At 44.5% G+C, this 26,068-nt stretch overlaps 2 protein-coding genes across 13 annotated transcripts in view; one reads left to right on the top strand and one right to left on the bottom strand.

Moving 5' to 3' along the window:
* Positions 1-22,940, bottom strand: part of hsf1 (heat shock transcription factor 1) — a 177,765-nt gene extending 154,825 nt beyond the window's left edge. For all 12 annotated transcript variants that reach the window (XR_012100083.1, XR_012100082.1, XM_073055148.1 and 9 more), the window contains exon 1: positions 22,585-22,940. Coding sequence is in view for 10 of the 12 variants with exons in the window: in XM_073055148.1 (XP_072911249.1) it covers positions 22,585-22,680 (96 nt within the window). In the remaining 2 variants the exon portion in view is untranslated. The remainder of the gene's footprint in view (positions 1-22,584) is intronic.
* Positions 22,941-23,264: 324 nt separating this feature from the next.
* Positions 23,265-26,068, top strand: part of bop1 (BOP1 ribosomal biogenesis factor) — a 238,685-nt gene continuing 235,881 nt past the window's right edge. Inside the window, exon 1 of the mRNA XM_073055147.1 lies at positions 23,265-23,381. Within this exon, the coding sequence (XP_072911248.1) occupies positions 23,289-23,381 (93 nt within the window). The 5' untranslated portion in view covers positions 23,265-23,288. The remainder of the gene's footprint in view (positions 23,382-26,068) is intronic.

The raw sequence follows: 26,068 nt of genomic DNA, 5'->3' as shown, positions 1-26,068 counted from the left end.
CAGATCTTAACACCCAATGTAAGGTGGCCTTTCCCCGAGTGGGCTCAAGCACAAGCTGTTCTAAAAAGCCATCTCGTAGGCATTCAACAAATTCTCTCTCTTGCGATCTGACACCAGCCTGATTTTCTTAATTCCGTTCCATATTGAAGTCCCCCATTACAATTATGACATTACCCTCATTACATGCCTTTTCCAGCTCCCTTTGCAATCTTAACCCCACATCCTAGTTACTATTTAGAGGCTATATATGATTCCCATAATTTATTTATTTATTAAAAAACCCATGCAATTTCTAATTCCACCCACAATGATTCAACATTCTCTGACCCTTTGTCAGCTCTTTCTAAAGATGCAATTCCATCTCTTACCAACAGAGCCACACCACTCACCACTATGCCTTCCTGCCTGTCCTTTCGATACGAAGTATATTCCTTGATGTTAAGCTCCCGTCATGGCCTTCTTTCAGCCATGACTCAGTGATGTCCACAATGTCATACCAACCAAGCTGTAATTGTGCCAAGTTTGTCCTCCTTATTCTGAACGCTTTGCGCATTTAATTACAACCCCTTTAATCCTTCATTCTTTGCCCTTTTTGAATTTTGCTTTTTTGGTACAATTTAACTCTTTGATCTGTTTGCATTTTTACCCAGCCATTGGATTGTCCTTCCTTACATTCATGTTACACCCATTATCTACTTGTAGGCAGGTTAGTCTCACTGGCCTATAGTGGTTAGGAAGATGTTCGATTCCATTATTAAGGATGAGGTTTCGGTGTACTTGGAGGTGTATGGTAAAGTAGGCCAAAGGCCCTCAGGGGAAACCTTGCTTGAACAATTTATTGGAATTACACAGAAACATACAAAACCTACAGAACAATACAGGCCCTTTGGCCCACAAAGTTGTGCCGAACATGTCTCTACCGTAGAAATTACTAGGCTCACCTATAGCCCTCTATTTTTCTAAGCTCCATGTACCTATCCAAAAGTCTCTTAAAAGACCTTAACGTATCTGCCTCCACCACCATTGCCAGCAGCCCATTCCACGCACTCACCACTCTGAGTAAAAAACTTACCCCTGACATCTCCTCTGTACCTACTCCCCAACACCTCAAACCCATGCCCGCTTGTGGCAACCATTTCCCCCGGGAAAAAGCCTCTGACTTATCCACACGATCAATGCCTCTCATCATCTTATACACCTCTATCAGGTCACCTCTCATCCTCCTTCGCTCCAAGGAGAAAAGGCCGAGTTCACTCAACCTATTCTCATAAGGCATGCTCCCCAATCCAGGCAACATCCTTGTAAATCTCCTCTGCACCCTTTCTATGGCTTCCACATCCTTCCTGTAGTGAGGCAACCAGAACTGAGCACAGTACTCCAAGTGGGGTCTGACCAGGGTCCTATATAGCTGCAACAGTACCTCTCAGCTCTTAAACTTATTGTTTGAAGGAATAACAGCCAGGATAGATAAAGAAGAGCAGATGTTGTTTACCTGGATTTTCAAAAGGCCTTTGACAGGGTGCCATACAAGTTAAGAACCCACGGTGTTACAGGAAAGAAACCAGTGTGGATAGACGATTGATTGGCAGGAGTCAAACAGTCAGAATAAAGAGGGCCTTTTCTGTTTGGGTGCAGTTGATTACTCGTGCTTCGCAGGAGTCCGTTTTGGGATGGCTTCTTTTCAAGGATTTGGATAATGAAATTGATGGCATTGTGGCTAGGTTTGCAGACAATATAAAGATAAATACAGGGGTAGTTAGTACTGAGGAAGCAGGGAATCTCCATAAGGACTTGGACAAATGGGAGAATTGGCAAAGAAGTGGCAGATGGATTATAGTGTAGGGAAGTGTATGGTCATGCACTCTGGTAGGAGGAATAAAGGTATAGACTATTTTCTAAATGAGGAACAAATTAAAAAACAAAATCAGAGCTACAAACGGACTTGGGAATCCTTCTGCAAGATTCCCTATAGGTTAACTTACAGGTTGATTCGGTAGTAAGGAAGACAAATGCAATATTAGCATTCATTTCAAGAGGACTAGAATATAGAGGAAGGATGTAATACTGAGGCTTTAAGGCATTGGTCAGACAGCACTTGGGACTATTGTGAGCCATTTTGGGACCCTTGTGTAAGAAAATATGTGCTGGCATTAGATAGCTCTGGAGTTTAGAAGAATGAGAAGGGATCTCATTGAAAACTGTCAAATATTAAGGTCCTAGACAGAGTGGATGTGGAGAGGATGTTTACTATAATGGGCGAGTCTAGGACCAAAGGGCACAGCCTCAGAATGGAGGAACATCAACAGGGTGGTGAATCTGTGGAACTCTTTGCCACAGGTATCTGAGGAGGCCAAGTCACTGGGTATACTTGCGGCAGAGGCTGACAGATTCTTGATTGATCAGGGTATGAAGGGATATAGGAGAAGGCAAGAGATTGGGGTTGAGAGGAATTTTGCTCCTATACCTTATGGTTATGGGGAGGAGGCAGGAGAATGGGGTTGAGTAGATTTATTCTGTTCCTATATCTTATGTCTATCCTAAGATGCTCTCTCTCATTGCTGCCATCAGAAGGTACTGGGGCCTGAAGATATCACAGAGGCATTAGTAATAATCTATTAATAATCATACTATATACTGGGATGTTTCTGGAAGACTGGAAAATTGGAAATGTCACTCCACTCTTCAAGAAGGGAGATGCAGAAGAAAGGAAACTGTAGGCCAGTTAGTCTGACCTCAGTGGTTGAGAAGATGATGGAGTTAATTATTAAGGATGAGATCTCAGGGTACTTTGAGGCACATGATAAAATAGGCAGCAGTCAGCAGGTTTTGTCAAGGGAAAAAGCAGGATCAACAGGAGAATCGCTTGATGTTGTGTATTTGGATTTTCAGAAGACCTTTGACAAGGTACCACAAGAGGCTGCTTAACAAGCTATGAGAACATGGTATTAAAGAAAATATTCCAGCACGGATAAAGCAGTGACTGATTGGCAGGAGGCTAAGGGTGGGAATATAGGAAGCCTTTTCTGGTTGGCTGCTGGTGACTAGAGGTGTTCCACAAGGGTCTGTATTGGATCTTCTTTAAAAAAAATACATTTAAAAAATCAATTATTTGGATGAATGAATTGATGGCTTTGTTGCCTAATTTGTAGACGGTGTGAATATAGCAGGAGGGGCAGCTACTTTTGAGGAAGCAGAGAGGCTACTGAAGGACTCAGATTAAGAGAATGGGCAAAGAAATGGCAGATGGAATACAGTGTCAGGAACTGTATGGTTATACACTTTGGTACTAGAAATGAAAAGGTTCACTATTTTCTAAATGGTGAGAAAATACAAAAAACTGAGGCGCAAAGGGACTTGGAAGTTCTTGTTCAGGATTCCCTAAAGGTTAATTTGCAGATTGAGTCTGTGGTAAGGAAGGCAAATGCAATGTTAGCGTTCATTTCAAGAGGACTAGAATACAAAATTGTGCCAGAGGCCTCACTTGGGAGTATTGCGAGCAGTTATCTTAGAAAGACTGTGCTGAAACTGGAGAGGGTTCAAAGGATGTTCACGAAAATGATTCCAGGATTTCATATGTCATATGAAGAGCGTTTATGGCTCTGGGCCTGTATTCACTAGAATTCAGAAGAATGAGGGGTGAACTCATTGAAACCTACTGAATGCTGAAAGGGCTTGATAAAGTGGATGTGGAGTGGATGTTTCCTATGAAGGGAGAGTCCAAAATCACAGAACACCACCTCAAATAGAGGAGCGTCCTTTTAGAACAGAGATGAGATAGAATTCCTTTAGCCAGAGAGTGATGAATCTGTGGAATTCTCTGCCACAGGCAGCTGTGGAAGAAAAGTTTTTATGTATATTTGAGGCAGAGGTTGATAGATTCTTGATTAGTCAGGGTATGAAGGGATACGTGAGAAGGCAGGAGATTGGCTGAGAGGAAAATTGGATCAGCTATGATGAAATGGTAGAGCAGACTCAATGGGCCCAATGGCTTAACTCTGCTCCTATAACTTATGGTCTTATTACAACAGAAAGAGCTCCTTGCAAAACACAAGAATAGGACATTAACTGAAAACACAAATGGAACAAATGCATAGAAACTGTTATGACAAGTGACGACCAGAGGCTGAGTGTCCTCCAGGACTGACGAGGTTGGACTCCAACCTTCCCACCATCCAAAAGACATGTCAGAAGGGCAATATTCACCACCTGCCTGGATGAGTGCTGCTCCAACATCTCAAGAAGGTGGACAAAAAGACCAAGTAGCTCACTTGATTTGAATCCCAACCACCAACAGAAACATTCACTCCCTTCAACACCCAACATATGGTGGGGACCACCCACAAAATGTACTGCAGTAATTTCCCAGACTACAATAACACCTTTCAAAAGACAGTTGGACAGGTACATGGATTGGAATGATATAGCCAAACAGGAATCTTGATTAGAACGAACCAGCTGTGCTGAGGGACCTGGCTCCATGCTAAATAAATCTATGACTACTGACATTATCTCTCAATCCCTGAACCTCACAATCAATAGGTTCATGCTAGCAGTTGCATGGAAGCTCAACAACTGTAGGTTCCCCTCCAAAATGCACACCACTTTGACTTGGAAATGTTTCATTTTAGGCCTATATGGCTTACCCCCTTTATCCTGAAGCTTCCGCTTCTAGATTGCTCAGATGAGGAAAACATGCTCCCAGTCCCTACCCTGCTAAGTCTTTTTATGGTAATGATAAGTACATAAAGCTCACTAAAACAAGATTTGCACTTATTATCAATGCATGCTGAATAAACTGAGCTTTAGACAGAACAATCAGGGATGGACAAAGGAACAGTTGTGCTTCAAATCCTTCAATGCACCCAGCCTGAACCAGTTATGTGAAGATCTTTGCAACAATAGGGTTCAACCTGTACTGTTGCAAATTTATTAATTTCATTTGGAGATATAGCTCAGCACAGGCTCCTCGAGTTATGCTGCCCAGCAACACATCTACTTAACCCTTGCCCAATCACAGGACACTTTACAATGACTAATTAACCTACTAACCCATATGCCTTTGGACTGTTGGAGGAAACTGGAGCACCCAGAGAAACCCATGTGGTAATCGGGAGGACATACAAACTTCTCATAGATGGCGCTGTAATTGAACTCTGACTCCTGAGCTGTAATAACACTGTGCTCACCGCTCCATTACCTTACTCCTCCTTGCCATGGAGAGTATTGCAAGGTATTTTTGACTTCTACCTTGGCATTCTGGTAGTCTCAGAAAGCATCACAATCAAGTGCCAAGTTTCTCTTGAAAAAGATGTGCATTTGTAACAAGGAGTACTGGCTAAGAGCAAGGACACAAATATTGTGTATTGTGGCAACCCACTTTCTGCGCAGGCGACACAAATAGCCAGTGCGCGGGGAGAGACTTTGGTAATGCACCTCTGACGTCATTTCCGCCCGGAGAGGGCGGACGCTAGGGATTTAAATACCAGCACCAGGAAGTTTGAATAAACTAGTCTCGAAATGACTTACCGACTGCGTGTCATTATTTCAGCGCTGTGTGTAGCACATTGCTACATTGGTGACCCCGACGGTCCAAACGAGATTTGGACCAAAGATGACCGACTCTTCATCTGTTCACGCAGTTTCGCTACAACTGCCGACTTTCTCGACGCTGCGACCACGCGTGTGGTTTAGCCAAGCAGAAGCCCAGTTCCAGATTTGGCAGATATCCTCTGATTCCACGCGTTACTACCATGTGGTGAGCGCCCTCGACCAGGAGATGGCTGCCCAGGTTGCGGATTTCATACAGTCGCCCCCGGAACAATGCAAATATGAAGCATTCAAGGCGCTGCTCATTTGGACCTTTGGCCTCTCACGGCGTGAGCGGGGTGCCCGCCTACTTCACCTGCACGGTTTGGGAGACAGAATGCCATCAGCATTGATGAACGAGATGCTGTCCCTGGCTGACGGACACAAGCCCTGCCTCATGTTCGAGCAAGCGTTCCTGGAGCAACTGCCCGAGGACATACATCTGTTGCTGGCTGATGCAGATTTCAGCGACCCCTGGAAGGTGGCGGCCCGGGCAGACGTGCTGTGGAAAGCCAAGAGGGAGAGCGTGGCGTCCGTCGGTCAGATTACCAGGCCACGCGCCCAACAGTGGACCAGACCTGGCCTGGCAGGGGGGCGCACACAACACAGAGCCAGGAGTGAGGAGACCAGTGAACAGTGGTGTTCCTACCACCAGCGGTAGGGCACAAAAGCCCGCCGTTGTCGCCCGCCCTGCCAGGGCCAGCTGCCGCTAATGACTATGGCGGCTGGCCACCAGGACAGCCTCTTGTACGTCTGGGACAAACAGTCAGGACGCCACTTCTTGGTCGACACCGGAGCGGAGATCAGCGTCTTGCCCCCGACGGGGTACGACACCCGCAACAGGAAGCCAGGACCCACCCTGAGGGCTGCAAACGGCAGCACGATACGGACCTACGGCACCTGCAAGTTCGGCGCCAGCCGGTTCACGTGGGACTTCACACTGGCCGCGGTGGCCCAACCACTCCTGGGTGCGGACTTCTTGCGAGCTCACAGCCTGCTGGTCGACTTGCAAGGGGAAAAGACTGGTACATGCTGAGACTTTCCAGACGTTCTCCCTGGGTGAAGCCAAGTTGCTGGTCCCACACCTGGACTCCATCACGCTGTTGGACAACGAATTCACCAGACTCCTGGCGGGCTTCCCATCGATTCTGACACCGCAGTTCACGGCAGCCATGCCCAGACACGGGGTACAGCACCACATTCCGACCCAGGGACCACCCCTCCACGCCCGCGCATGAAGGCTCCCCCCGGAAAAGCTCTGCCTGGCAAAGGAGGAATTCAAGCAGATGGAGGAATTGGGGATCATACGGCGGTCCGAAAGCCCATGGGCCTCCCCCCTGCACATGGTGCCTAAAGCAACATGGGGCTGGAGACCATGCGGCGACTACCGCAGGCTGAACGAGGCTACGACACCGGACCGCTACCCTGTGCTGCACATTCAGGATTTTACAGCAAACCTGCACGGCGCACAGATCTTCTCCAAGGTGGACCTCGTCCGGGGATACCATCAAATCCCGATGCATCCGGACGACGTCCCCAAAACGGCACTCATCACCCCTTTCGGCCTTTTCGAGTTCCTCCACATGCCATTCGGCCTAAAGAATGCCGCACAGACATTTCAGTGGTTAATGGACGTGGTGGGACGCGACCTGGACTTCGCTTTCATCTATTTGGACGACATCCTCATAGCCAGCAGCAGTCGTCAGGAGCATCTGTCCCACCTCCGTCAACTCTACGCCCGACTGAGTGAATATGGCCTGACAATGCCAGTTCGGGCTCGACACCATCGACTTCCTGGGCCACAGGATCACTACAGACGGGGCAACCCCTCTGCCCGCTAAGGTAGACGCAGTCCACCATTTCCCCCGACCCAACACAATCAAAGGCCTTCAGGAATTCGTGGGTATGGTAAATTTCTACCACCGTTTCCTCCCTTCAGCTGCCTGAATCATGTGCCCCCTGTTCGCCCTGATGTCGGGTAAGGGCAAGGACATTACCTGGGATGAGGACTCCGCCGCCGCTTTCATTAAAACGAAAGAAGCCTTGGCAAACGCCGCGATGCTAGTGCACCCCAGAATGGACGTCCCTACCGCCCTCACAGTGGACGCAGCTAACATGGCAGTCGGTGGGGTGCTGGAACAACTCATCGAGGGTCGCTGGCAACCCCTGGCGTTTTTCAGCAAGCACCTACAACCACCCGAACTCAAGTACAGTGCTTTCTACCGGGAGCTGTTGGCACTGTATCTGACAATCCGGCATTTCAGGTACTTCTTAGAAGGCAGGCTGTTCGCCGCGTTCACAGACCACAAACCGTTGACCTTCGCGTTCACGAAGGTGTCCGATCCCTGGTCGGCTCGCCAGCAGCGACATCTGTCCTACATCTCGGAGTACACGACGGACATCCAGCACGTCTCGGGAAAGGACAATGTCGTGGCGGACGCACTCTCCAGACCAGCTGTCCAGGCCCTGTCCCTGGGGGTGGACTATGCAGCACTGGCGGAGGCGCAGCAGGCAGACGACGAGATGCCCAGCTACAGGACCACAGTCTCGGGTTTGCAGCTGCAGGACTTTCTCGTAGGCCCAGGGGATAGGATCCTCCTGTGCGACGTGGCTACCGGCCAACCTCACCCCATCGTCCTGGCAGCCTAGAGGTGGCGGGTTTTCGACTCCATACACAGTTTGGCGCACCCATCTATCAGGACAACCATCCGGCTGGTCTCCAGCAAGTTCGCGTGGCACGGACTTCGCAAGCAGGTCAGTGAATGGGCCAGAACGTGCACGCAGTGCCGTACAGCGGCACACTAAAGCCCCGCCACAGCAGTTTGAACCCACCCACCGGAGATTCAACCACATTCACGTGGATATCGTGGGCCCCCTACCAGTGTCCTGAGGAGCACGGTACCTCCTAATGGTGGTAGACCGGTTCACGAGGTGGCCAGAGGCGGTCCCGCTCACCGACACATCTGCCGATTCCTGTGCCCGAGCACTGATTGCAACCTGGGTAGCACACTTCGGGGTACCGGCCCACATTACCTCCGACAGAGGCGCCTAGTTCACCTCCAGCCTGTGGTCAGCTGTGGCCAGCCTGTTGGGAGCACAGCTGCACCACACAACTGCCTACCACCCACAGTCGAACGGACTGGTGGAACGCTTCCACCGTCACTTGAAGTCGGCTCTCATGGCCTGCCTGAGAGGACCTAACTGGGTGGACAAGCTTCCCTGGGTCCTGCTTGGAATTTGTACAGCGCCCAAAGAGGATCCGCACGCCTCGTCGGCCGAGTTGGTGTACGGTGCACCCCTGGCCGTCCCGGGAGAGTTCATACCAGCCCCAAGGGGGCAAGAGGAAGAACCTGCAGCAGTCCTGGACAGGCTACGCGAAAGGCTCGGCAACCTGGCCCCCGTACCAACTTCACAGCACGGACTGACCCCGACCCATGTACCCAAAGAACTGCAAAACTGTAAGTTTGTGTTTGTACGAAGGGGCGGACACCGGGTGCCGCTACAGCGGCCGTATGATGGGCCGTTCAGGGTGATCAACAACAACGGGTCCACGTACGTTCTGGACATTGGGGGGAAAGAGGAGGTTTTCATGGTGGACTGACTCAAACCAGCCCATGTGGACTTGGCGCAGCCGGTCGCGGTTCAGGCACCGCGGCGCAGAGGCAGACCTCCCAAACAGAGTCCCACCCAGACTGAGGACATTGGGGGGGGGGGTTATGTGGCGACCCACTTTCTGCGCAGGCAAACCGCCCGGAGAGGGCAGGCGCTAGGGATTTAAATACCAGCACCAGGAAGTTTGAATAAACTAGTCTCGAAACGACTTACTGACTGCGTGTCGTTATTTCAGCGCTGTGTGTAGCACATCGCTACAGTATTCTGCTTAATTGGGCGATGGGCTAATTAAGGCAGCTGCTTACTTGGGACAACTCTTAAAAAACAAAAAACTAATTGAGAAAATAGCCTGGATTTCCTTCATTTGGGACACTATGTTGCAAAGTTGGGATAAGAGACTTGCTGAACATGGCCTAACTAGAATCAGTCAAGTACACTTATGTGGCCATCAGAAACTGCATCTTGCTTAGTGCGAGCAGTTTTTAAAATAACAGTTTTGTGGCTCTGTGATCAAGAAGTAGATCAGTCATGATCTTATTGAATGGTGGAGTAGGCTTGACAGGCCAGTTAGCCTACTCCTACTCCTGCTCCTATTTCTTATTTTTGTTACTGATAATTGGTGAAAAACAATCAGCAAGGCAACTCAGAACTGTTTTGCTCACTGCGATTTCACGCATAAATGCCAGATATGGCTGAGACTGAAAATAAAACTCTTTCACTACTTCAGTGAGTTAGGAACTACTAAGAATTTGAAGGTATCAATCATTTTGAATGTTACCTTTGGTGTCCATCTGACACTCAGCTTTCACCTGTGGCTTCAAGTAATATGCGAGTGACCACAACTCGGTACGCCACTTCGACAGGTGGGCTAAACCAGTTGAGAGTAGCCGGTAGGTCTCATACCACAGTGAGAGAGGGACATGCCTGGCCTTGTATGCAAAGTCAGCTCCAGCAGGATGGGCAGACAAGAGCTAACACGAGATCCAACCGTTCAGCAATGCCACGTCAAGAGTGAAGGGCAGGACAAGGCACAGATGTCAACACAACCAGGAAAGACCCCAGTTGTGATGTCTACTTGTCTCACTGGACCCACACTTCCAAGGTCGAGAGAATGGAACTGCTCCAGTGGCTTTTCCACTATAAAAACTCTCCTGCATAGATTTTTGTCACTGCTGGATATAGCGGACAACCACCGTTAGATTTGATAGTGTGCTAATTTGTTCTGTACTTAATTTAATACACAACTTGTTACTCACTAAACGGTTTGTCTTTTTTTAAACTATTTCCATGTAACTTTGCCTAATTGGGCCAAAATGTGCAGGACTCGATGTGCCCCAATTAACCAGAATCCACAACATTTCTCTTTTCACAGATAAAGCTGAAATCAATTATAGCAACTCTTATCAGCCTGATCAACATCAGCTATCAAAGCACAGACTAAACATTCAAACAGAGGCTGTTGTCCATGTGTTACACTTCCAATTAAAACTGCCATTAGCATTAAGGAGATAGAGATTCAATATGTAGAACAGTAAAGAAAACAGGCTCTTTAGCCTATGATGCTGTAAACATCTGAACCCTTCTAGCTGCCCATGGACTATATCCCTCCATATTCATGTGCCTAAGAGTCTCTTAAATGCCTCAACCACCACTTTGGCAGCACAATCCAGGCACTCTGTATTGGAACATCTCCTTTGAACTTGCCCCCTCTCACTTTAAATACATGCTCTCTATTATTGGACATTTATACTCAAGGGAGAAGTCCCAACTATATACTCTGCCAGTGCCTCTTTTTTTCCCCTCAGGTCTACCCTCAGCCTATGCTGCTCCAGAGAAAACAACCTCTCGTTACAGCATATGCCCTCTAATCCAGGCAGCATCCTGATACACCTCTTTTGCAACCTCTCCAATGTCACCACTTCCTTCCCATATTAGAGCAACCAGAATTGAATGCAATACTCTACATCACCCAAGCAGTTTTATAAAGCTCCAATGTAATTTTCTGACTCTTAACTACCAAAGGCAAACATACCATTTGCCTTCTTTTCCACCGTCAGCATGACGAGCTATTTTCTGGAAGCCATGAACTTTCATGAAGTTTCAAGAACAGTGGGCAACATGATTGCAAAGTATTGCATAGTGTTTAGTGCAATACTTGATAGTGCCAATGATTGGAAGATTGTGGTTCAATTTCCACCACTCCCTGTAAGGAGCTTGTCTGGTCCTACTTTGATCAGGCGGGTTTCTTCTGGGTGCTCCGGTTTCCTCTCACATTCCAAAGATGTAAGGGTTAGTATTAATAAGCTGTGGGCATGCAATGTTGGTGCCGGAAGCATGGCGACACTTACAGGCTATCCCCGGCACATCCTCAGACTGATTATTAATACAAATAATCTACTTCACTGTACGTTTTGATGTTTGGATGTACATATGTGTGATAAAAAAAGCTAATCTTTAGAATGTACAGTTGGCCCTCCTTATCCGCAAGGGATTGGTTCCGGGATCGCCTGCGGATACCAGAATTCGTGGATACTCAAGTCCCTTATTTAACATGTATCAGTGCAGTGGTCTTTAGGACCCAGCGGAACCCTGGACTTTATTTAATGTCTCTCCATGCACTGGACCTTAGGACCTGGCGGCGCAGCTCTGAATCTGCAGTGTTTCTGTTCACGAAAATAATCACGATTGCGACCAAAAATAAGGTGGAAGTAATAACGCGATTGGAAAGAGGTGAAACGCCATCGGTTATTGGAAAAGCGTTAGGCTACAATTGGTCAACGATTGGAACAATTTTAATGGAGCATATGAAAGGCACTGCCCGATGAAAGCTACAATTATTACTAAGTAACGCAGTGGTTAAATTATTGAAATGCGTATGTTTAAGTGTTTTTATATGCATAGAAAGGTAAAACATATACTATATACTAAGAAAAACGTTTGACTAACTGACACTAAATAATACCGGATGTACCTGTTCCGACTTAAAGACGGACTCAGGAATGGAACTCATTCATAACCCGGGAACTGCCTGTACTTTTAAGTCATTTCTAGATAACTTATAATACCTAATACAATGTAAATGCTATGTAAATAGTTGGTATACTGTATTGTTTAGGGAATAATGACAAGAAAAAATAGTCTGTACATGCTCAAGCAACCAGTGCTGGAGAGAGAACTTCCGGGTTTTCCCGATTCACAGTTAGTTGAATCCGCGGATAAGGAGGGCCGACTGTATGCATCATGTTTGAGATCTGAATGGGGATGAGTGAAATGTAAATTATAAAACTGTATAGTTTATAATGTATAAAATATAGTTGTTTTGTTGAACCGTGCAAAAGTATACGAAAACAATGGGGGTGAAAAATTGAAATCAGTGATTGACATAATTACCTGAAACATTTTGCACTCTTTGCTTGGATCATGTCACAGAAATGTTGGCAGCCTGTGTGGTAACTCTGATTCACCCCCCAGCAATAATCATCCTAAAATAGCAGTATAAATAATTTACATCAGCTGTCATAAACCCAGTTAATATTTCTAACTCACCATCCTGTTCCAAATTGATGTTCTGTTTGTAACTGTCCAGAACTGGCTTATTAGGAATCAGTAAGCTATTTGTTCAATTAAAGGGTATCCACAGAATTCTAGCAGAGGAAGCACATGTGTCCGCTCCTCCTTCAGTGATCAGAGTCTCACTGCCCATTATAAGGCATCGATCAGACAGCATTTGGGAGTGTTGTGAGTAGTTTTCAACCCCTTATCTAAGAAAGGATGTGCTAGTATTGGAGAAGGACAAAGAAGTTTCACAAGAATGATCCTAGGAATGAAAGGGTTAATGTATGAGCATTTTATGGCCCTGGACCTGTACTTGCTGCAGCTTAGAAGAATAGGGGCAGGGGGAATTGAACCCCATTGAATATTGAAAGTCCTAGATAGAGTGGATCTGGAGAGGACGTTTCTTATAGTGGGGGAGTCTAGGACCACAGGCACAGCCTCAGAATAGATGGACGCCCCTTCAGAACAGAGTCAAGGAGAAATTCATTTAGCTAAAGGGTGGTGAATCTCTGGAATTCATTTCCATGGATGGCTGTGGAGGCCAAGACATCGGGTATACTTAAAGTAGAGTTTGGTAAGTTACTGATTTGTCAAGGCATCAAATGTTTTGGGGGAAAAGATAGAACAATGGGGTTGATGTGTAAAAATCAGCCATGATGGAATGGACCTAATTGGCTGAATGGCTTAATTCGGCTCCTATGTTTTATGATCTTATCCACTCGTGTGGTTCTGTAAATTGCTTCCCCCATGCCCATCTAATTACAATTGAGTTACCATCAATTGTTTCCATCACCTTTACAGGGAGCAGGTTTCAGGTCATAACTGCTCTCGGCACACCATAAAAGACATAGGTCTAGAATTAGGCCATTCTGCCCCTTGAGTCTGCTCTGAAATTTCATCACGGCCGATCCCAAATCCCATTCAAACCCATACACCTGCCCTCTTACAATTTCCCTTGATGCCCCGACCAATCATCTTCTGTTTTGAATATACCCCCTGGGCTTGGCCTCCACTGCAGTCTGTGGCAGAGCATTCCACAGATTCACCACTCTTTGGCTAAAAATAAAATTCTCTTTACTTCTGTTTTAAAAGGTCACCCCCCCAATTTTGAGAGTGTGCCCTCTAGTTCTGGATGCCCCCGCCCTGGGAAACATCCTCTCTACATCCATCAGATTAATTCATGCTGATACAATTGTACTTCTATGTTATATTGACTGTTCTGTTGTACATACTATTTACTGTAATTGATACTGTAATTTATTATTTTTTCTATATTATGTATTGCATTGAACGGCAGCTGCTAAGTTAATAAATTCCACGACATATGCCGGTGATAATAAACCTGATTCTAATTACAAATTATTATAAATGGCATATTCAGATGGACATGTAACATAAAGATTTTTACTCCTGTATGTTAAGGATGTAAGAAATAAAGTCAATTCAATTCCTCATCTAGTCCTTTCAATATTTGATAGATTTCAATGAGATCCCCCAGTGTTCTTCTAAATTCCAATGAGTACAGGCCCAAACCTGCCAAACACCCGTCACATGTTAACCCTTTCATTCCCTGAATCACTCCGTGAACTGCCTCTGGACACTCTCCAATGACAACAAATCTTCTGAGATATGGGGTGCAATATTAGTAAAAATACTCCAAACGTGGCCTGACTAGTGTCTTATAAAGCTTCAGCCTTATCTCCTTGATTTGATATTCTATTCCCCTTGACTCAACCAGTGAATTAGTCTTCTGGGTGTCACTTTTGTTATTTGAATTTTCTCCCCATTTAGATAATAGTCTGCACTATTGTTCTTTTTACCAAAATGCATTATCATACATTTCCCAACACTGTATTCCATCTGCCAATTTTTTGCCACACGTTTCTCTTCACCACCTCACAGTCCTGACTTCTGCTGATTTTAGTCTATGCCCCCAGTTCTCTAACTGCTAATAGAAACATTCCTCACTCAACAACCAGAAAGCCGTGAAGGGTCATCTCATGTCAACCATGAAGGTAACTGATCAGCTTCGTGGCCGGGGCTTGGATGAAGTATGGAACAAAGAAATGGGGAATAAATCTCCCCCTTCAATTCCACAATGTGAGCTCTCACCTCTTCTCAACTGCCTATCCCCTTTCCAGGTGCCCCTCCTCCTTCCCTTTCTCTTCTCTATCAGATTCCTTCTTTATCAGCCCTTTGCCTTTTCCACCAATCATCTCCTAGCTTCTTACTTCATCCCCCCTCCCTCCACCCACCTGGCTTCACTCATCACCTTCTCACACTTGTCCTCCTTCCACTCCCTGCCCCCCCCCCCCCCGCTATTCCAGTCCTCAAGTTTCACAGCCCAAAATGTCCATCCCAGCATCTGTAGAATCCCATGATTATAAACTTATGGAAGTAGAGAAAACACATTCACACAATAACACTATCACTATGATTACGATGAAATTAAAGCTTTTTTTAAGTGGGATGCAGGGTTTGCAGTTTTCACCATTGATTGAACTTTGTCAGGAACATCATGTTTGGTGAGAAGGCAGGAGATTGGGGTTGAGAGGAAAATTGAATCAGCCATGATGAAATAGCAGAGCAGACTCAATGAGTCAAATGGTCTAATTCTGCTCTTGTATCTTATGGTTTTCTGTGGGTGACCCTTTACCATCTAAACGTTCAGGTCCAGTCACCTAAAGGAATACAGAAAGCTCATCATACAAAAAGCTCACAATTATTAAGAATGGAACTGCTCTGCCAATTGGTATTCACCCCCTTGGATTGCCACACACCATACTTGCAGTGTGAATAGACTGGAGGATACCATGGAATAATCCATCAATTACTTAAGTGTCTCTCTCTTAGACAGGACTTCGGGCTAAAAATCCACTAACTTCTCTGGAATTATACTGCCTTCAACTCAACACGTCTCTAGGTCGTTCAGAGTCAGTGTGTCATAATCCTGAAGTCCACTTGACAACACCTGTGGAGAAGCAAGCAATATAGGAGCTGCATCTCAGCATCAAAATTGGGTGATATATGCTGCCCTCAGTCAAGAGCAATTATGGGAAAGCTGGATGTGCTCCACTCCCTCCCATCTTTACTGATTCCTTCCCTGTGTACTTTAATATTATCTTTAATATAGTACCTCCATGATAAATAAATATATGCAAAAGCTTGCAAACTCAGCCAGCTCCAAATTGTGCACTAGCCTCCCCAGCATTGAGGACCTCTTCGAAAGGTGATACCTCACAAAGGCAGCATCCAGCATTAAGGACTCCCATCAGCCAGGGCATACCCACTTCTCATTACTACCAACAGATAGGAAGTACAGGAGCTTGAAGACACACACTCACATATTTTAGGAAAAGCTTCTTTCCTTTTACAACAAGATTTCTGAACGGGCAATAAACCGACCCTCGAACACTACCTCATGTATTGCACTACACTGCTGACACAAAACAAAAAATTTCACAACATGTCAGTGATGATAAACCTGATTCTGATAAACAGTTACGTGTTGATAAAACTGTGAATACAACGAAGCGAGAAACATGAAAAGCAAAGATATGTTTCAAATATTTGGTATATTTTGAGAACAGCAAATGGAAACCTTTTTCCTTTAAGGCCAAGTGAGGTTTAATTACAGTAGTATCACATTTTCCTTCATTACAAGTGCTTTCACTTGTAATCTCAATTGATGCAAAGTAAAATCTAGTCCTGTGCAAAGTTAGCAACAAGTAACTCAAACTAGAGACTTGTTGAGGCTTGATGTTGGCCCGTGGAGGTCGGGTGTTGTGGCTTTGCAGGCCTGTTGCTCTGCAAAGTATACGCTGCACTTGGGATCATGGGAGAGGGAAGGAGAGCCATTTCTACCACCACAGATGCAGCAGAGAAAGCATCAAGATGGCTCTGGATAAAGAGGGCAGATCAGTGGGTTGCTGCTAGGGCACAGGCCGGGGTCTGATCAACCCCGGTCAGGTCGCCTGGGCGAGGGTGTATGATGTTGAAAGACCCGAAACACCTGACAACCGCAGGTAACATCACTGATGATGTGCCCCAGCTCAGCATCATGCAGATGCTTCTGTAAGAACCAAATCAGAAACAATATCACACTACACCCCAGTAAAAACAATGAAGAGAGATGTTTTGTCACTTGGATAGAAGATTTTGAGCCCAAGTTCCATTCTAGTAATGACAATAAAAAGTCTGAAGTACATACATGTCACCATAGATAACGCTTAACATTTATTTTCTTGTGGGCATTTGCAGTATGTCCAAGAAACACAACAGAATCAATGAAAGACGGCTCCCAACATGATAGGCAAACAACCAATGTGCAAAAGACAACAAACTGCAAATACAAAGAAAAAAATGAAATAATAATAATAATAATAAATAAGCAATACATCTCAAGAACACAAGATGAAGAGTCTTTGGAATTGAGTCCATAAGTTGTAGAACAGTTCAGTACAATATTGCAGTGAGTGAAGTTATCCCCTTGAGTTCAAGAGCCTAATGGTTGAGGGGTAATAACAGTTCCTGAACCTAGTGGTGAGAGTCCCAAGGCTCCTGTACCACTTTCTTGATGGCAGTAGCCTGATTAGAGCATGTCCTAGACAGTGGGGGTCCTTGATGATGGATGCTGCTTTCCTGCTCCATGTAGATGCGCTCAGTGGTGAGAAGGCTTTACCCGTGATAGATTGGGCTATGCCTACAAAATTCTGAGCCAATGAATCAGCTCTACGGTGCATTTTCAAGATGCTATCTGTTGGCTGAGATGCTAAAAAAAAAATCCTCATCTGCTTTCTCAGAAGGAAATTAAAGATCCTATGATGTAACTATTTTGAGCAACAGATGAATTCTCCCACAATGCCTGGCATTTTTTACCTTTAATCAATATCCAGATCTATTCATTTCCATATTTTTGTTTGAAGTATTGTTTTGAGCAAACATAAAATCTGATTAAGCCACAAAAAAAACTTGTTTGGAAGGTGCCGATGCCAACTTTCTATGGATGATAGAAGCATCACGTCATTAATAAACACTTTTCTTGGGAGTATCTGGAATTTATTGCATATGAAGCTGATCAAATGTTCATTGGAATTAGAGTTACAAGTAGAAATCAGCAGAGATCCAGATGAGAGAGGAAGGATGTTGGACAGATTGTATTTTGCAGATCAAAGCATTTATCGCTCTAATTATGTTACTGTCCACTCTTATCTAATTTCTATATTTAAACCTGTTCACATGATTCAAAAATTACTTTTGCTCTAAAGCCCATGTTAACAAAAATATAACAGGGAAAAGTAAAACTTGTATTTCTAAAATTGTTTAATTTAGAACTGAACTGTTACTGAAGTAATAATGTTAGTTCAAATGAGGCATCAGAACAATAAAGCTGAAGTAGGATTGAGGAAATTCAGGACAGGTTCCCAAACTGACATGCTTCTACTTGTCTGAAGTTCAGCCCAAGGGCAAGCAAGTTTTTATTAAAGTGTATTTTCTTCACAAGGGTCAGAACTGGCAGGACTACCTTACGTCCCAGAGATCTCATAAACCATAATTATACAGTACTCAGAACAATTAAAGCACTACAAGTGGCCATGGAGCTCATCAAGTCCACACCTCAGAACAATTAAATCCCATCCACTCTTTCCGTGACATCTATCCAGTTCTCCTGGGGATGCACTCACTGAGACAACTGGCCCAAGATTATTAACAAAGGTTTGTATCTGGAAAAGCAGGAACCTAATAGGAACAATCCCCCAACTAATGAAGGTCAACACACCATGGCCTCATGAAGGTGGTAGAAGCAAACACTACAGCAATGATTAAATGGCATTTGGATAGAGATGTACGAACAGGAAGGGAATAGCTGGCTATGGTCCATGTACAAGCAAGTGGGATGTTTAGACTGGCATCATGAGTCAAAAGACTACTTTATTAAGTACACCTGCTCATTACTACAAATACCTAATCAGTCAATCATGTGGCAGAAACTCAATTCATAAAAGCATGCAGATATGATCAAAGGGTTCAGTTGTTCACACCAAACATCAAAATGGGGAAAAATGTGATCCAAATAACTTTGACTGTGGAATGATCGTTGGTGCCAAACAGAATGGTTTAAACACCGTAGAAACTGCTGATTGCTGGAGATTTTTAAGCGCATCAGTCTCTAGAGCAGGGATTCCCAACCTGGGACCCATGGACTCTTGCTTAACACTATTGGTCCATGGCATAAAAAAAGGTAGAAAACTCTAAACTCTAGAGTCTAGTGTTTACAGAGAATGGCATGAGAAACAAAAAAAACAGCAGCTGAAGAGCACACAGGTTTCATCCCTGTCACTAATAAAGTGCACGAATGTATATTGACGTACATCTTCCCTGATTGTTTTGCTCTTCACTTTGAATATGTGCTACCAAGTCCTTGAACCATCCACCAATGTAAATAGTTAATTTCCACATATCCTGTTTAAACCCATTATAATCCTGCTTACCTTTTAACTCTCAGTACCAAGGAAAACAACAGCAGCTTCTCAATTTAGCACATTAATTGCCCACATTATTGTAAGCATGTTTATCTACAAACTACTCAGGGCCCATGGTTGGAAACAGGTGATGTACTTGTAAGACAATGATGATCTTGTGGCATGGGGCAACATTGTGAGTCTCAGCCCAAAACGTTGACTATTTATTCCCCTCGGTAGATGCTGCCCGACTTTCTGACTTAGAACATTGTAGTACAGTACAGGCCCTTTGGCCCAAAATATCGTGCCACAATATTTTAACCTACACCAAGATCAGTCTAAACCTTCCCTCCCACATAGCCCTCCATTTTTCTATCATCCATGTACCTATCTAAGAGACTCTTAAATGTATCTGCCTTCTCCCATTACCTCTGGCGGCACAGTCCATGCACCGTATATAAAAAAAACTAACATTCCCTCTATACTTCCATCCAGTCACCTTAAAATTATGCCCTTTTGTATCAGCTATTTCCACCCTGGGAAAAGCTCTGACTGTCCACTCTTATGTCTCTTATCATCATGTATAAAGTCACCACTCGACTCCTTCACTCCAAAAAGAAAATCCCTAGCTTGCTCTATCTATCCTCCAGCATTTTACAGTGGTATGCAAAAGTTTGGGCACCCCGGTCAAAATTTCTGTTACTGTGAATAGCTAAGCAAGTAACCTGATGACCTGATTTCCAAAAGGTATAAAGTTAAAGATGACATATTTCTTTAATATTTTAAGCAAGAAAGCTTCTTTATTTCCATCTTTTACAGTTTCAAAATAACAAAAAAGGAAAAGGGCCCAAAGCAAAAGTTTGGGCACCATGCATGGTCAGTACTTAGTACTTTGGCAAGTATCACAGCTTGTAAACACTTTCTGTAGCCAGCTAAGAGTCTTTCAATTCTTGTTTGGGGGATTTTCGCCTATTCTTCCTTGCAAAAGGCTTCTAGTTCTGTGAGATTCTTGAGCCGTCTTGTATGCACTGCTCTTTTGAGGTCCATCCACAGATTTTCGATGATGTTTAGGTCGGGGGACTGTGAGGGCCATGGCAAAACCTTCAGCTTGCGCCTCTTGAGGTAGTCCATTGTGGATTCTGAGGTGTGTTTAGGATCATTATCCTGTTGTAGAAGCCATCCTCTTTTCATCTTCAGCTTTTTTTAAAAAAAAAGACACTGTGATGTTTGCTTCCAGAATTTGCTGGTATTTAATTGAATTTGTTCTTCCCTCTACCAGTGAAATGTTCTCCGTGCCACTGGCTGCAATAGAAGCCCAGAGCATGATCGATCCTCCCCCATGCTTAACAGTTGGAGAGGTGTTCTTTTCATGAAATTCTGCACACTTTTTTCTCTAAACATACCTTTGCTCATTGTGGCCAAAATATTCTATTTTAAAACTTCATCAGTCTACCGGACTTGTTTACAAAATGCATCAGGCTTGTTTAAATGTTCCTTTGCAAACTTCTGATGCTGAATTTTGTGGTGAGGACGCAGGAAAGGTTTTCTTCTGATGACTCTTCCATGAAGGTCATATTTGTGCAGATGTCACTGCACAGTAGAACAGTGCACCACCACTCCAGAGTCTGCTAAATCTTCCTGAAGGTCTTTTGCAGTTAAATGGAAGTTTTGATTTGCCTTTCTAGCACTCCCACGAGCAGTTCTCTCAGAAAGTTTTTTTGGTCTTCCAGACCTCAACTTGACCTCCACCGTTCCTGTTCACTGCCATTTCTTAATTACATTATGAACTGAGGAAACGGCTATGTGAAAACACCTTGCTATCTTCTTATAGCCTTCTCCTGCTTTATGGGCATCATTAATTTTAATTTTCAGAGTGCTAGGCAGCTGCTTAGAGGAACCCGTGGCTGCTGATTGTTGGGACAAGGTTTGAGGAGTCAGGGTATTTATAAAGCTTTGAAATTTGCATCACCAGGCTTTTCCTAACAATGACTGTGAACAAGCCATAGCTCTAACAAGCTAATTAAGGTCTGAGACCTTGGTAAAAGTTATCTGAGAGCTCAAATCTCTTGGGGTGCCCAAACTTTTGCATGGTGCTCCTTTCATTTTTTTCCCACTCTAAAATTGTACAAAACAAAAATAATACACTAATCTTGCTTAAAATGTTGAAAAGAATGTTTCTCTTTAACTTTATGACTTTTGGAGATCAGTTCATCTTCTACTCACTTAACTATTTACAGTAACAGAAATTTTGACCGGGGTGCCCAAACTTTTGCATGCCACTGTATATGTGTTGCACAAGATTTACAGCATCTGTAGAATCTCATCTTTGACTTATCTCAATATTATTTTGTTTTATTGTAAATGGAATAAGGTTTACAGATATTATGGAAATTAGATAAATGCAATGTCAGCATTCCTTTTGAGAGGGCTAAAATACGTAAGGCTGAGACTTGGAGTCAGACCACACTTGTAGTACTGAGAGCAGTATTCTCTTTGTATTTGCAGTTTGTTGACTTTTGCACATGGATGATTTGTCTGTCTTTTGCTGATTCAGTGGTTCTTTGCTTTTACTGTGAATGCCCGCAAGAAAATAACTCACATGCGATATACACATGCTTCGATAATAAATTTAGCTTTCACTTTGATTCTACCTTAATTAATTGCTGAACAAACACGGGGGGGGGGGCAGATAGCATATTCCCAAACCATTCTTTTCTCTCTTAAACCTTAGCCTTCTTACTAATAACTTGCAAAAAAAAAATTGAGACTAAAACAGCACTCAGCAAATTGCTGGAGAGAAAAATCTTGCAATATTATAAATGTAATCAGCTCTTTAAAATACTGCAGTGCCACCGAACTGTGCACATAACCCTTTTGAGGGGTGTTGTCTGCAAATCAGTTCATCAGCTTTTCATTCCCCTCACGTGACAAGGGATAAGAACATGTCAGCCAGTTCTTCAGGCCTGTTTCAGCAATGAATTACATCATTATACTAAACCCCGTGTATGCAGTACCAATTAAGCTTTCTGTTTCACCTATATTGCTGCCGCAAAACAAATGTCATAGCCTATAAGATAGTGATAATAAACCTGATTCTGATTCTTACACTGAATCCGCTGATCCAACCTATTTGGTAAAAGAAAAGTTTCACACCTCTCCACAACTACAGCGGCTAAAGTGCGGAAACTTCAGTAAAACGAAAGACCATTACTTTAAAAATACGCTTATCGACGACCAAACGGATTAGTCAAAGTTGTCTCATCAGCTGATAAACCTGATCAATGTAAAAACAATCCCGGAGGTTTGTTGGGAGTTTAACGCCGAACACTCCTATTTGTTTGCACCCAATTCCCAGCCTCTGTACACTTACTGCGCTCCAGCAGATGAATTCATTGGTGTCAGGATCCTCGATTAAAGTCCACAGCTTGGTGAGGAAGGCGGGCACATTGCTGCCGTGCCCATCCATCCGGAATCCGAGAGAGGCCCGGGGCCTGGAGCCCAGGGTTGGGGCAGAAGAGGGGACCGAGGGAAACTGCTGTAAGGCCGCTCTCAACGCCCGGCACCTCTGCCCGACCTTGCAGCCTTCCAAAACGCACAGTTACTGAGTGAAATAAAATGAAGGGCAAAAGAAAACAACGTTCACGGAGCCCTGACTCGCTGTGCTTAACCTGCCCCAGCACACTCCCCGGCAACCACCGCCATCTTACTCACGCAGCAACTTGGCGCCCTTCCCCCTCAACACCCCACTGTCGATTATTTTTACCTCAAATTATCCGCAGCTCCTTTCTTATTTTATTTATATATCGAAAATAAATAAATTTATTTAACTCTTGCGGCTCCCATATTGTGCTTCATTTTAAAAAGAGAAAATCATATTAACCTTTGACCTTTGTCTTAAAATATTTTAACTAAAATATATATAGAAATATTTATCACTATACTTTCTATGAGTCTGCTTGCCATAAATTGCACTTTAATACTTTGATAACACTTTAATTTTTCTCCATAAAATTTACCGGCCGGCGGTTAACCTCTGACCTGCCTTCTCCGAGGCCGCAACATTCCTCTAGTAAGATGGCGGCGGAAAGCATGTCGGTGGCTGGGAGAAGTGGCGGCAAGAGCGGGGGAAATAAGAGGTCAGCTCCAGCGCTGGAGCCCGAGGAGCAGGTGAGTAGTTGCTGGTGGCTGTGAATTTGTGTGAGTTGATTCATGATCTCTGATGGAAGTGTGGGGAGGAGGTTGGAAGGAGAAGACGTAAGGAGACTCGTATTGGAAGTTTCCGGCGTGGGTCTGCGACCCGAACATGCGATTGCCACTTGGCTTGTTAAAGTGCCGTTTTGTTGCGAAGGAAGATTCGCTCCCACTTTTATTAGATTGAAGACTTTGAGTGGCGACCCGGAGGAATTCAAATAATTGGAAATTGGCCCGATCTGGGGATGTAATGTTGGTGGATTTCCAGAATGACTGGATGCCAAAGTTCACTCTAACAAAATTCATGAGAAATTATATATCCAGTTAAAACTATGCAGTAGAATCGTGGAAGATTTCAGGTATACAAAGGGAATGTTGAAAACCAGATATTCTATCTAAATTTACCTTGTAGCTCTGGGTCCATATCTCTGCAATTTATGGCTCTTGAAGTACGCATCTGACTACTTACTATTTAAGTGTGGTTAGGGTTACGACTTCTGATCATTCAAGCAATGAATATGCTTTCCACCACACATCTATAGAAGTTTGTCAAAGTTTTAGATGTCATGCCAGATCTCTGTAGAGGCACTGTTGTGCTTTCTGTGCACTTGCACTTGCATGCTAGGTCTAGGACAGGTCCTCTGAAATAGTAACACCCAGGTATTTAAAGTTGCTAACAGTCTCCATCTCTGATCCTTTGAGGACTGGCTCTTGGATTTCTGCTTTCCCTCTCCTGAAGCCTAAAATCTGTTCACAACCAAGAGAAAATCTGCAGATGCTGGAAATCCAAGCAACACATACAAAATTCTGGAGGAACTCAGCAGGCCAGGCAGAAGTTCTGCTGAAGAGTCTCGGCCTGAAACATCGACTGTACCTTTTTTCCCATAGGTGCTGCCTGGCCTGCTGAGTTTCTCCAACATGTTGTGTGTGTTGCTTCTATAATCAGTTCCTTGGTCTTGCTGACATTGAATGAGAGATTTCTGTTATGACAAATATTCAGTCTTCCTGCTGTTACACTTATGCACTCTTTCCCCTGCTGAGGTGGGTGAGGGGAGGGTAATGGTGGAGGTTTGTGACTTGCGCCCACTCTAAAGGTGTGATGTTGAATTCCAACAATGGAGAAATGCACTGGCCTTCTCTCTGACATTAACAGGTTACACCCCCACCCAGTAACAACATGAGCACTGGGTCTGTTGGGGGAAGAGCCCCCTGATCTCTGAGCCTCATCTCAGGGCTATCTCTGTGGAATTAGCTGCCAGAGGAAATAATAGAAGCAGCTATTTTAAGAACGTTTAAAAGTATCTTGGACAGGTTTGTGGGTTGGAAAGGTTTAGAGCAAGGGTTTCCAACTTGGGGTCCACAGACCCCTTGCTTAATGATATTAGTCCATGGCATAAAAATGATTGGGGCCCCCTGGTTTAGAGGGATGTGGTCAGATGGAAAAAACTTGATGGGCATTTTGGTTGGTATGGGCCAGTTGGGCCAAAGGGCCTATTTCTGTGCTATGTGATTCTGTTACTAGAATTTTCAGTCCTGCCAATGTCTAGACACTAAACACAAAGTACACTGCAGATGCTGGGGTCAAAGCAACACGCTGGAGGAACTCAGGTCGGGCAGCATCCGTGGAAACGAGCAGGCAACATTTTTGGCTGAGACCCTTGACTCTGAGAGGGAGGGGGCAGGGGCCCTGTAAAGAAGGTGGGGGGGGGGGGTGGGAAGGAGAAGGCTGGTAGGTGCCGGGTGAAAAACCAGTAAGGGGAAAGATCAAGGGGTGGGGGAGGGGAAGCAGGGAGGGGATAGGCAGGTATGGTGAAGAAGGAATTCAAGGGGAATGCACTGTGTAGTAGAAGAAGGCAGAATCATGAGAGAAGTGATAGGCAGCTGGAAGAGGAGGCAGAGTGAAACTGGGATGGGTGAAGGGAGAGGGAGGGAATTATTGGAAGTTGGAGAATTCGATTTTCATGCCAAGGGGCTGGAGGCTACCCAGATGGTATATAAGGTGTTGCTCCTCCAACCTGAGTTTGGCCTCATCATGGTAGTAGAGGAGGCCATGTATGGAATGTCTAGACACTCCTCTTCACACTCTCCAGTGTAATCCTGTCTTTCTTTAATGTAGTGGGCAGAGCTTTATGCTATACTCAAGTTACAGTCTAACTAGAATTCTCAGAGTCCTAGCATAATCTCCTTTTGCTATGCCAAATTATACATACAAGGTGTAAACACAAGATCCTGTCAATGCTGGAAATCCAGAGCAACGCACACACACAAAATATTGGAGGAACTCAGCAGGTCAGGTAGCATTTGTGGAGGGGAATAAACAGTCAACGTTTCAGGCAAGACCCTTCATCGGGATTCGTAGGACCAATATGTATTGGCTCAATTAAGTGGCTGCCCTGATTAGCCCAAGTTTCATGGAAAAGCTATAACGAAGGTAAACGGCCATATGACTGAGTAACGAACTATGTATTTAAGTGAAATGCAGCACAAATTAGAACACTGTGAATACCACTACCGTACTATAAAACTGTTCTTTTGACTGACTGTAAAAGAGCAAAATCAATGCAGACGCCTAGTGCTGATCATGGATAGCCCTCCTGCATAAAGTCAAAATAAAAGAAAAATCACTGCTTTTTGAATCAGCATCCCTCAGCCCAAATGGGTAA

Source organism: Hemitrygon akajei, chromosome 8 (assembly GCF_048418815.1).
Source record: "Hemitrygon akajei chromosome 8, sHemAka1.3, whole genome shotgun sequence".
Taxonomy (NCBI): domain Eukaryota; kingdom Metazoa; phylum Chordata; class Chondrichthyes; order Myliobatiformes; family Dasyatidae; genus Hemitrygon; species Hemitrygon akajei.
Note: the sequence above shows the minus strand (reverse complement) of the source record. Positions and strands in the feature narration are given on the sequence as shown.